At 35.2% G+C, this 13,124-nt stretch overlaps 1 protein-coding gene across 1 annotated transcript in view; it reads left to right on the top strand.

Moving 5' to 3' along the window:
• The window catches only part of LOC107552245 (lipoma-preferred partner homolog), a 206,543-nt gene that overhangs the window by 61,806 nt on the left and 131,613 nt on the right, over window positions 1-13,124 (top strand). The window contains exon 4 of the mRNA XM_016234101.1: window positions 9,940-9,953. Coding sequence (XP_016089587.1) covers window positions 9,940-9,953 — 14 coding nt within the window. The remainder of the gene's footprint in view (window positions 1-9,939; window positions 9,954-13,124) is intronic.

Raw genomic sequence — 13,124 nt, 5'->3', positions numbered from 1 at the left:
GGAGCCAAATAGCTAATATCAGTAATACGCAGCATGCACGATACAAGGAAATGGTCAGTAACATCATCACTTTGAGGTACGATATCTATATCAGTAAGATCAATTCCATGCGATATAATTAAATCTAGCGGATGATTAAAATGATGATTGGGCCTGGTGACGTTTTGCTTGACTCCAAAAGAGTTTATTAGGTCAGTAAACGCAAGTCCTAATGCGTCATTTGTATTATCAACGTGAATGTTAAAATCTCCGACAATTAGCACTTTATCAACAGTAACCAATAGGTCTGAGAGGAAATCTGCAAATTATTTTAGGAAATCTGTATACGGCCCTGGTGGTCTATACACAGTAGCCAGAGCAAGAGATACGATAGATTTATTTTGCATATCTGACAGTGTAACTTTAAGCAGAAGTATTTCAAATGAGTTAAACCTGTATCCTGTCTTCTGAGCAACATTGAGAATATCACTATATATCTATAGCCAGTATGAAGTTTGTTTTCTACATGACCATGGCATCCTATGATGTGAAAAACCTCAAAATTGCCTGTTATGTATATGAGTTTAGAGTCAGCCAACTCAGTGCTCAACAGTTAAACACCTGCATGTCTAATTCACAGTGGATAGTCAGTAAAAACAGGAACTTGTTCACTCGGTTGTTCAAGAAAGCAAAAACCAAACAAAAGAATGAAGGGCGTGTAAACACCTGCTTTACATAGTTTCCAGACCGTGCTGCTTTTTAGTGAAAAGTTTGTGTATTTCATCTGTATTGAAATTGAAAGAACAAATGCAGTTTTACATGACAGACAGTCTGAAAAAAGTGACCTCAGAATCTTATTTACCCGTTTTGGCGGGAACCACTAGTTGCTCAACCAGATTGATACACACTTGCACAAGCTCACTTATACACAATAACTCCAGCACACACACTTGTATCTAAAGTCATTTCTGTGTAAGGAAGACCACTTCACTGCACTGCAAGAAAAATAATATCTGTGCAACTCAGAAAAAAAGGTATATCAGCTTTATTTTTTCAGATGCTGTTTTTAGCAATACATAGGACCACCTGACAGGGTGAATGCCATTGACAGGGGTCAGTTTGCTTCTCCCCTTCCCACTACCACCACATAGGTTACACTTGGGTGGTTGGACAACAGTAGAAATAGCTATGAAATGAGGCATATTTGTAGTTTTAAAATCCAAGGATTCAAATGAAAATCTTACACATTTGTATCTCCACCAATTACTGAATGTTCATTAATGAATTATTTTTTCCTCATTTCTATTAGCCAGTCTACAACTTTGCCATAACCGTCACAGGTGACACTCTTTAACTGTTTGGGTCAAATCTGTTGTTGTACAAAGTGTGGTCCAACTAAATCTATCAAAAACTACTTATAAGTAGTATAACATAAGACTCTTAAAGTGTTAGACATGGGTCCGTAATATAGAACTTTAGAGTTGTGGTGGGCTGCAGTCATCAGCACATGCCTCGGAGTCTGACATTTACTGTGACCCGCTGTGCCTGCTGTTTTTTTATATCATTACATTGCACCACGTGGCTGCTCAAGTGTGCACGGTCAATTTTTGGTGTGGTGAACCCATAGCAAATGGAGTATTATAAAGTGATAATATAACCAAAAATGAAAATTATGTCACCCTCATGTTGTTCCAAACCTGTATGACCTTGAACGCAAAATACGTTTTTTTTTTTTTTGTGAAAAATGTTGGTAACTAGAGCTTTGGTGAACATCTAATTCTATTTATATGGACAAATCCAACCAAACAAACAAACAACGACAACAAATTCTCAAAATAATGTTTTTATTTTTGGGTGAACTATCCCTTTAAGAATTTTTTTTTAATCCATAGGATCCATAATTTAGTTTAGAAAGCAAATCACAATTGTCTGGTTTTTGAATAGTCAAGCACACTTCAAAACAAACTTTTGTTTCACAAATAACTCTCAATCTGTTTTTCGGGAAACATATGTTTAATACAAATGGAAAACATTGTTTAGCAGAGAGGGTATGTGTGGATGAGCTCATAAGATGATTTAAGTAATGCTCTCTGAGCTGTGTTGTGCAAGTATTGTCATATCAGTAAATAATGTATGCTGTTGAATGGTCCAGTAAAATGCAAAGTAAAATAACAATTTTTAATGAAATATAGAGGGTTTGTGTTTGTGCGCTTGCCCCAACCCCCCCTTTATACTAAAGTTAAAAAGGGGCTCTCCATATAGAAATCCTATGGAGCTTTAGGTTAGATTGTAGTAGGCCTGTAATCCAAAAACTCATTTTGAGAAGTGTAATCCAGACACATCACTGCTGTTTTATCTCTTGTAACTTAATTGTCTCTTTTGATATAAGAGGATTAAACAACCAAATATTTGGGTGGCCAATTGGAAACTTTACATACAATCATATTTGCATGATAAACAATTTAGTATGAAAGTTAAAATTAGTCAGGGTATTATCAGAATGTTTTGAATGTGCATCTATTGACATGGTCCCAAATCTTTGAAACACCATTACCTGGAAGAAAAAAAAAAAAACAAAGAGCAAAAATCTGTTTATTTACTTGACAGCACATCACTATAACCTTGTTTATTTTCATTGTTTTGGACTAAGGATGCCTCGATTTTAAAATTGTATTCAATATTATAAGCTGTTATGGTCGAAAACCAATAAATTGGCGATATTAGAATTCTATAATTGTATTAAATTCTAGAATTATATTATTTAGTAAAATATATTAAATGCGTAATTTAAAATAATAATTTAAAATAATAAATTAAATAAACGTGAATCTAGGTGCCACTATAAGTAAAAAAATAGATATAGGTAGGTATGCATAAAACCACAGTACTCCGCACATTATGGTTACTGACAATAAACACGATCACATTAACATTAACATACACCATTTTCTATTCGGTGACCCCCAGTTAATTCAGCAATTTTTGTTGTGCAATGTTTATGAGACATGATTTGCTAGACTGAAAGAATTGAACCATTAGGCTAATAATATTTATTATTATATAATTATTATAAAAATGTAGTTATAATGGAATTTTATACATATAACTGAATGTCAGTTTGACTTTTTTTTTAAAGCAATTATATTCTAATTTTAAATGCTATATATACACACTCTAGATTTTATTATTTTACACTGTTGAACAGTAGTGGCAGACTACTGGCATCTTTGCTTGTTATCAGAGGATAAGGGGAGATTATAGCTGTTTACATTAATGTTTACTTTTTATATCAAACTGTGGATCTGATATAAAATTGCAGATTAGAATAAATTCAAATGAGGGACTGCACTTACTAGCAAAAGACCCCCAAGGCTCCCCAGTCACATTGGGTTGTGAGGATCAGATTTGGGCCACCAGGAGCTTTGCATTGAAGAGTTTTTTAATTTTGTCAGTTTTTCCAAACATGATTTAATCGAAGTACAGTGATGAAAATCGAAACATCTGAAGATGTAAACTCATGCAGATTGTAGGCATATTTTTTTTCCTGTTAGACAAGTACATTCCCCTTAAAGGGATAGTTCATCTAAAAATGAAAGTTCTGTCATTGTTTGCTCACCCTCATGTTATTTCAGATCTGTCTATTTTTTTTTGCCTCTATCTGGAACATAAACACTTACAGTACAATAGAAGCCAGCGGTAACTGTTTTTAGAGATTTTTCAAAACATCTTTTTAAAGATATTTAAAGATCTATCCCTTTAAGGGACAATATGTTCCGTAATAAAGGGTTTTCCTACTGGTGGAGAGATTTAAACATGAGTCATTGTCACAGAATGTGTTCTTGTGTTCAAAAACAACTAGACAGAGCACAACTGCATGAATATAGTGATTTCTGAAGCCTCTTTTGTAATGTCTATTCAATAATTTACTCATTTGCCACAACTTTAATTTATTATTATTGTCTTCATTTAGAGGCTTTTCTCGGCAATTAGTATGCAAATAATTTAGCCAATTAATAATTGATTAATGGATAAATAAATAGGATTTATTTGATTTATCATAATCATGTCATGAACAGCATGAACAAAACAAACAAACAAAAAAGGTCCTAAAAATAATACAGGCAAACGAAGTAACAAAAAGTCTCATTCTTCTTTGTTGCTATGACTTTCTTGGAAGGTTCAAGTAAACACTTGAGTGTTCTCCAAGAACCCTAATGCGACTGTGTTGATCTCTGCTGTTTCGTGCAGTTGCCTTCATCAATCACTTCATATCCATTATACCAGGGGTGCCCAAACTCGGTCCTGGAGGGCCGGTGTCCTGAAGAGTTTAGCTCCAACCCCAATTAAACACACCTGAACCAGCTAATCAAGCTTGTACTACACTCTTAAAAATAAAGGTGCTTCAAAAGGTTCTTCAAGCGATGCCATAGAAGAACCATTTTTGGTTCCACAAAGAACCATTCAGTCAAAGGTTCTTTAAAGAACAATCTCTTTCTTACCTTTTTATAATCTGAAGAACCTTCTTTCGCCACAAAGAACCTTTTGTGAAACAAAAAGGTTCTTCAGATGTTAAAGGTTCTCTATGGAACCATTTAGACAAAAAGGTTCTTCTATGGCATCGTGAAGCACCTTTATTTTTAAGAGTGTAGGCATACTAGAAGCTTGAAGGCAGGTGTGTTGAGGCAAGTTGGAGCTAAACTCTGCAGGACACCGGCCCTCCAGGACTGAGTTTGGGCACCCCTGCATTATACCCTTTATGCACTTCTCTCCACGGAGTGCAGAGAATTCTGAACACCACACAGGTCAAAGGTCATTCTCCTCATGCAGGCCACTGGGAGAAAGATTTAAGGTTGGACTTATTATAGCTCAAACAATGCTGTGAGTTCTGTCATCACATGGCCGACAGCCATGGCTTGCACATAGCGATAACCAAATAAGCCGTAATGTGTGGCTGACAGAAAAGGAAAGTGGCAGCCATACACGTCTGTCCTTTATTATGCCACATATGATTAGGACAGTAAATTCTGAATGATTTAGTAAGGCCTTTGATGTTCGTTGGATTCCCTTACTGTGTATTTATGGCATTATGATGTGGACTGAACTCAAAGACCCAGGAACGCACACAGCTAAAGTTCAGTTCATACAGGTATTTAACAAGTTTATTTTTGGTTAAAATAAAATTTTAAAAGTTTTGGGAGATATTGCACAAATCTGTATGACTACTTTTATTTTGTGGAACACAAGATATTTTTTTTTCTCTGTACAGTGAAAGTCAGTGGGGTCCAGTGTTATTTTGCACCCCACAGGCATTCATTGTACAGACAAAATTATTTAAAAGATCTTTTCACAGAAGACAAAGTCAGACAGGTTTGGAGCAACATGAGGGTGAGTAAATAGAAAGCATATACATGTTTTTAATTAACAAAATTAAAGTAATCTCTGTGATACACCCTTCACCACCCACCATCATTAAGGTCTGGGCTCTGTGAAAATTGCTTGTTTATCTTGTGTAACAATATTGCAGGATTCTTTCTTTTGTTCAGATTATACTACCACTCACAGATTTAAAAAATAATGAAGTTTGTGGTTATGCAGGAGTGACCGTCACCTTGTCCGGATCATATTCTCATCCTCTATTGCAAGCTTAAATATGCTGCACACAGTAATAAAGTCATTATTTAACAAGGTGGGATTGTTATGCTGGCACTGGCAGTGAGGACTAATGAGAAATGGTAATAATAATAATAGACCGAGATTGCTGATTAAATGCTTCTATATATCCAGGCTAATTGGACACTAAAGTAAATAGGCCTACGTGACCGTTGCACTCGCTGCTTGCATTTCTGTTCGACAGAAAGAGTTCAAGAAGAGAACATGCAATGTAATGGGCATTTCTTTTCCATTGCTGTAATGTGGGACTGGAGTTCACCTGAGGGGCACTGTGGATGCGACGGGGAGCTGTTTATGTCCTGACAGCCTTAGTTCACCTCCTCATTAATTATACTAGAAGGATGAAGGAATGGTCTTTGGCAGGAGGGTAGGAATGATCTGAAAAATGGGGAGGACTCATTATAAACCTGATCAGCCCATGGCTTAGGTGACGTAAATCAAAAATGCAACCTAAAAACATTAGTTGAATAGTAACTGAGACTTTGTTGGGCATAAATGAAGAGTTTGGGTCCAAAACGCGATAAACGCCATTTTTTAAAAAAAAGTAAGGTTCCGCCAAAATCAGTATTGTATCTGGTCGGTATTGAAAAGTCTGTTTGTAATTTTACGCAAAATGCCATATACGCCGAGTTATTGTGTCATGTTTTCTCCCTTTCTTTCCAAACCGCGACAAACGTCAGTCTCCCTTCTCTGCAGAATGCGATATATCCGCTCAACCAATCACAGCGCACCATTCCACGCACTCTAGACAGTAATGGCGGCACTTTGAATACACCCGGCATCCTAGTTTTCCTCATCTATTTTGTACTTTGTGATCAACAAACATACTTAGGGCTGCACGATAAATCGCATGTGATTGTCATGCGCATCTCGTCAGTAATGCCGGTTCTGTGATTGATAGTAAATCTCCATCACGTGCTTTCAGATGGAGCGGCATTCAATACACAGAGCCGTAGATCACTGCAATATCGCATTCATAATCGCAGATGAGTCGCATTCGATTATGAACGCGCTATTGCGTAGCTTGTCAGTGTAAGTGTTTTTATTAATGCCATTAATGTTTTTGTTAATACAGCCGATAGCACTAGTCAACTAATGAATGTAACATGGCAAAGATGAATGCACTTGTAGAAGTTGAATGTGGTTTCTGTGGTTTAATGTGATAGCCTATTGTTGTTCATGTTGACATTTTCTTTTATTGTTGTAATTAATTTATAGCATTAACAAGATGACCCATTGAATTTTGGGAGCGATGACTGATTGAATGTATTTTTAGTCCAGTGCCTGTATATACAATTTGTATTGACCAAGTTCAGAGGCTGTCATATGTGGATCAACTTACTATGTTGTGTATTTTCAACAGTTTCAATATGAAAAATAACTTTTAAATTGATTCAATGGATTTATTGCATTTGAAAAACAAACAAACAAACAAAAAAAACGTGTCATGGATTTATTGCATTTTGGGAAAGAATAATAACATTTTATAATACATTTTTGAAAATCAAAATCTGGATTTGAATTTTTAGTGTTATTATAACCTAAAGATGGTATGTGAAAGTTTGAAACAGAAAATAGTGGTTTTCATCTTGCCACTTTCTTTTACATTTTGTAAAGATTACACAATCTTGCCACATTTTTACTCAAATGAATCCAAATGGATTTATAGCATTTTAGAACCAAACTGTTCAAATATATAAGTAGAAAAAGCCTTTTATTAAAAGGTCATATGGATTTTGTCATGAAGTCATGAAAACATTCAGTGAATAATAGAAGAACATTTATTTGAAAACTTGCATGGGTGGAATGGACATGATCAACAATATAAGACTAAGTATGTGAGCTATCTGCATGGCCTTTTGGCAAAGTAAGCAGCATATGCTTGTGGTTTCTACGGGAATGTTAAGATTCTCATTTGTGGGTTTCCTGTCAGGTTTCCACAGAGCGACTTATGTGGGGAGTCTGACATAACAGCCGGTAGTCGGTTAGCTGATGGCCAGCCAAATTTGTAGGGAGAGACACAGAAGCAGAACAAAAACATTGAGAAAATACAATTATGAAAATTCATCTTCAAGTTGTGTGTCAGCAACTTCATGAAGTCGTCCTCTGGTTCTGAAGGAAAGATTCTCAGCGGCTACTCAAAGTCCTCTAGTTTTGGAGGAAAGACTTGCCAGTGTTTTTTCAACACTTTCAAGTGTTTCCATTCATTTCATCACCGACAGATAATCCTGTCTTATGATAATCGTTGGCTAGACAGCATTAGTAGACAATATAAAAACAGCACTTTAAGCCACTTACCACCTAGAAACTGTGTAAACGTTTTTAACTGAAACATAAGTTGAATTTTGTAGGAGAATTAGATGCACATCCTCTTAGCAGTACTTAAGGGACATGTCACAAACTTTACAGATGCCTTAATACAGTAATCTCTGGGTATGATGGCAATGGGAACTGAGCTCAATAATATGACATATCATTTTCTGTGACAGGCTGACGATTGACCCGCTTTTAAAGATGGAAAATGAACATATGACATGCATCTTAAAGACATGACAGTTTTTAGTCAGCTTAATTCAGACCACTGCTTGAAGTTTCGTGTCTCACTTGAGCCAAGCAAGGATATAAGGAGCCAAATAAGATTGTCATAAATGAAACTGAAGCTGTTTGATTTGCCCTAATTTTTCAGAAACCTCCAACTTGCATGTATTTTAAAAGCAAATACGAAATTCAGCTATGTTTTTCCGAAGGCTTACCGGCATAACAGAAATCAATTCTGAAAAATGAAAGCACAGATTAGCAGCAGGAAGTTCAGATGTAGGGATCTGAAAAATATGTGTCAGTTTGCATTAAACAGCAACAGAAAGAGATGGGAGGTTTAGTTAGTACACACACAAAAACGTAAGGGCAGTTAAATATATAAATAAATGGCTAATAAAATGTGACCAATAATAAATGCTAAATAAATACACAAATTACTTTACAATGAGGTCAGTAAGGATTTTTTTTCAGTAATACTTAGTTTTAGCAAGGACACGTTAAAAAAGGGGGGAAAAAACACTCTTTTATAACCTTCATTTTTAAGAGTGTAACTGAGCCAAAGACGCATCATAGTCTATAACAGTTAAAAACTATTATTATTATTAACCAAATATGATGATCCCTGTATGAGCTAAAATATCAAAACAGCTGCACTATAGGTATATTAATGTATAAAAACCTGTATATTGTGTAAAAAAAGTGTGATATTATTTTTCATTATGCGCTTAAAATTAAAATCATAATTATGTAATTTTACTGAAGCCAAAATAAATTAATAAAAATATTATCTGAAAAATATTTTTTCATAAAAACAAAATGCTTTATTACATTATTATTATTATTATTATTATTATTATTATTTTAGAAAACTAAGATAGAGAAAGATAACTCGGTCCAAGTCTAAGATAACTCAGAATTGCTTTGTTTTTACTTTGCACAGCAGATTCTACAGATACATGCCCATGGTTTTGAAATCAACATCCAAAGTCTTAAAACTAAGAACATATTATTACAGTACAGAACCACTAGCGCATGTACCCTCCGTTAACTGTGATGTTTGCGCAACTGCACAAACATGCAAGGCCCAATACGAATTCCGAGCAAATCAGAGAATTTGGCACCCGTTTGGGTTGTGTGTCCTTACATGTCCCCACATGAACCAGTAACCCCTCTTTATGTGCCGTGTGACCTGCCTGCCTTAAATTACAATTCCCTCCACTTGATGCAAACCCCTCATTCTCATCCAGCCTGCATTCCTCTTTTATTTCAGCCAATGGACTGCACTGCTCTCTGCTGATCTCTTTAGCATTTTTGGACTGATGTTTCACTTTTCAAATCCCGTCTTTCCACTTTCACTGAAATCTCCATTTTGCCTGTTGCACTTTGTACAGAAGCCCCACGGTTCTAGACTGGAACGTCTTTTTGGAACGTGTCCACCTGCAGATTTACAAGATCCATCCATGCATGTGAATTAAATATAAATGGAAACACTATGAGTTTCCATTTGGCTCTCTAAATCAAAATGATTCTCATTTACAGCCCTGCTAGTTTTCATTTAAGTAGTGGAGAAATTATTCAGCATGGTGCTTCAAGTGGTCCTTTTTATTGAAGATCACACTGCTGGGATTGTAGATTTTAGGGCATCACCTCTCCATTGTACTTGTTCCATTTTTCCTGCACAATGGTTTAATCCCCCTTTTATGTCTCTAAATTTAAAAACTCTCTTTTCCATCCCTCTCGAATTCCTGTCAGATCTCCACAAACCAGCATTGTCGGCTCCTCTATACTTCGAGAAGGACATCTCCAAAAACCTTTAAGTCAGAGTGGCGTTTCCAGTCCGATGTATATTATAGTTAATTAAGAGCAGGACTGAACCTCAGAGCTACAGCGGATGCTAGAGAGAATTCTGATGGATTATTACAGATAAAATACTGCATTTAGGACGTCTCCGTGCCGTAGCACATTTTGAGAGCTTCTCCACAAAGATAAACCATTGGAAATGTCACTATGGTAATTAGAACACTTTATTCTTCTAGGCCTGTGAGGGATTATAGATTTATGTTGCCCATTGTACTTCATTTGTATTTGAATTTCTTCATTTATTTTATATATATTTTTGTTATTTATAGTTAGTGTTTTTTAATATATTAATTCATATATTTAAATGTCTGTTAAATATATATTTATAGTATTTTAGTTTCTTTTAAATACTATTTAATTCTGCCCTGAAGGATTATAATAAAATAAAATAAAACAATAATAATGTCAGCAATATAAGAGGCAAATATGAGTGAAAATTCAACTGTTTATAACTTGTTGATCATCAGCAAGCACATTTTTTTTGTTCATTTTGTTTGTGGTTTGATTTGTGTCTATTTTAGGACAGGGTAGAGATGTTAATATACTGGATGGTGTAGCTGTGTGCACACTTTTTTAACATTTCCCACATGAGTTTCATGCCAGTTATATGACTAAATTGGAGATCCTTGCTGCCAAATGCACCCAGCCATTCATTTTGTTTACTGCGGTGTGTTTAAATGTCGGTGCAAAGATGCTTCTGCTTGAACTTCTGCTGTAAATCAAATTCATTGGGGAATTTGGAGCGCATACAAAAATGTCAATGCATCTAAATATGTACCAAATAAACATGCAACGTGCTGCACTGATTACAAAAGTGACATTCCACGGAAAGCTCGTCCGGTTTTATGACTGTCAGTGTGGAGATTTTCATCTCATAAACAATACGAGTATAGATGCTCTTTTGAAATGGTATCTTTGTCAGTTGCTATTGTGCCAGCATCAATGCCTGATGGACAGAGGTTGCACAGAGTTCAAACAGATTTGTATATTGTAAAATTAATTCCCTCTTGTCCACTTTCAGTCTCAAATCATTTCTGTGCATTTAATGAATACAATGAAACCTGTTGAGTATACGGAATGACACGATTATAGTCATCATTCTACTATATTGATTATAGTTATTATATTACAACATTAGTTATAGTTCTCAAACTTTTCAGGCTGTGGAGCTTTGATCAAATAAAATCTTAGATGTTTCAGCATTCTCTTTGGAAGGGGTTTCAACCTGGGGTCTGGGGACTTCTAAAGGGGCTGATTTTTAGTAAGGGTTTATTTATTTATTAGGTTTCCGTTCTAAATTATCTTTACAAATGTATCTTTCCACATAGTTTTCCCTTACGGCTGTAACCTTTATCTTGCTCATTGGGTGTTGTAAGCTAGTTTTCTTAGTAAAACTGCTTTTTGAAAAATACTTATTCTGAAAATCGCTATAGCAATGCATTTGAATGGAATTGAATATGTTTCTCTTAAGCTTTATACCGGTACATAATAAAATATACAATGCTGACTTGAAGTAAATATCTTTCAGGTAACTTTTAAATAATTTGTTTTGGATTTAGTACAATTACAGTAAAATACAGTACAGTTTTGGAAACATGTTGTCTATATAAAATGAATCTTAATATATTTTGTATGAATATTATATGTTTATATGCTGTAAACATAAATTTTCCTTAAATGGGTACATGGAATATTACATAAAAATGTATAACTGCCTTTATATTTTAAGACAGGAGTCCCTCGCAGGTGGATATCATATTTGAGGATTCTTGGAATTGATATGTTTGAAAACTTCTACTGTGATTTTCTTCAGCATTTTCAGACATAAAAACATCTAAAAACAATAAAGTAAACAACAACAAAACATATTATTACAATTTAAAATAACTTTTATATTTAGTATATTTTACAATTATAATTCCTGTGATGGGAAAGTTGAATTTTCAGCAGAAATTTGTCCAGGCTTCTGTGTCACACGATCCTTCAGAAATCATTCTAATATGCTGATTTGCTCAAGTAACATTTCTATTATTAACAATGTTGAAAACAGTTGTGATGCTTAATATTTTTGTGGAAACCATTTTTAGTATTCTCATTCTCTCATCCATCATTTTTTCAACTGAGCATGTCACAGTGCATTGTGGGATAGACTTCTCTGTGAAAGATATTGTATTGCTGCCTTTGAAGGTGGCTAAAACAATGAATTAGTTTAGCTTTTATGTCAGCCTTTGCATTGGGAGTGCAGCTAAGAGAGGCCACTTGTGTGGGCAGCTCACTAGGTTTTGGAACAGAGCTATTAATTAAAGGCACAATATGTAATTTGTGCCGCTAGAGGGCGCGTATTCAAAATAAACAAATATTTACATCTCAGACGAGAGGAGATCAGTGACAGCAGATGGTTTGTGACATAGAAAAGAATCCACGGCAAAGCACATTTTGTTGTGCTCATCACACCATTCCCCTGAAGACCTTTAGCTCTTGATTCTGATAGCAGTACTAAGTCTTCACGTGTTGTGGGTACTTTACTGAAAACGAGCGGCAATATGCTCGACCCGCAGCTTTCCCTAATTCCAGTTTTCTACATCTTTCATGAATGAAAAAGGGGATGTTGAATTATTTCTGCTCCTAAGCAGAACTAACAAGAGGAAGAGGCCGGAGTTGGCGCGGTGAACATTAATAATCAAATGATACTTGGCCTAAATTCTTTTGTTTCCCGTAACAGAACACGTAGCAACACATGCAGTCTTTATTTAACTTCACTTATCTGTCTCTGTGGTTTTTCATTAAACTCAGCACTTAAATCAGCTTCCTCTCTTCAAACGGTGCTTACCAGAATGCAAAAGGATGGCTTACGTAACCGATGGAAGTGCTTCATTTGATTGCTATGCCTTTTCTTTTCATAACACTATGTTCTGCTATTGAACTGACTGACCGGTTCTCCTAATGGAATTACGATATTTCACCTAAAATGGCTCACAAAATAGGGGCTAAAGGGAAAATGCTTACATACTTGTGTAAGTGTGTATTTTCCAAAGGCTTTATGTGTTATTACAATATTTTATTTCTGTAAACTCTTG

Source organism: Sinocyclocheilus grahami, unplaced genomic scaffold (assembly GCF_001515645.1).
Source record: "Sinocyclocheilus grahami isolate Dianchi unplaced genomic scaffold, SAMN03320097.WGS_v1.1 scaffold444.1, whole genome shotgun sequence".
Classification (NCBI taxonomy): Eukaryota; Metazoa; Chordata; class Actinopteri; order Cypriniformes; family Cyprinidae; genus Sinocyclocheilus; species Sinocyclocheilus grahami.
Note: the sequence above shows the minus strand (reverse complement) of the source record. Positions and strands in the feature narration are given on the sequence as shown.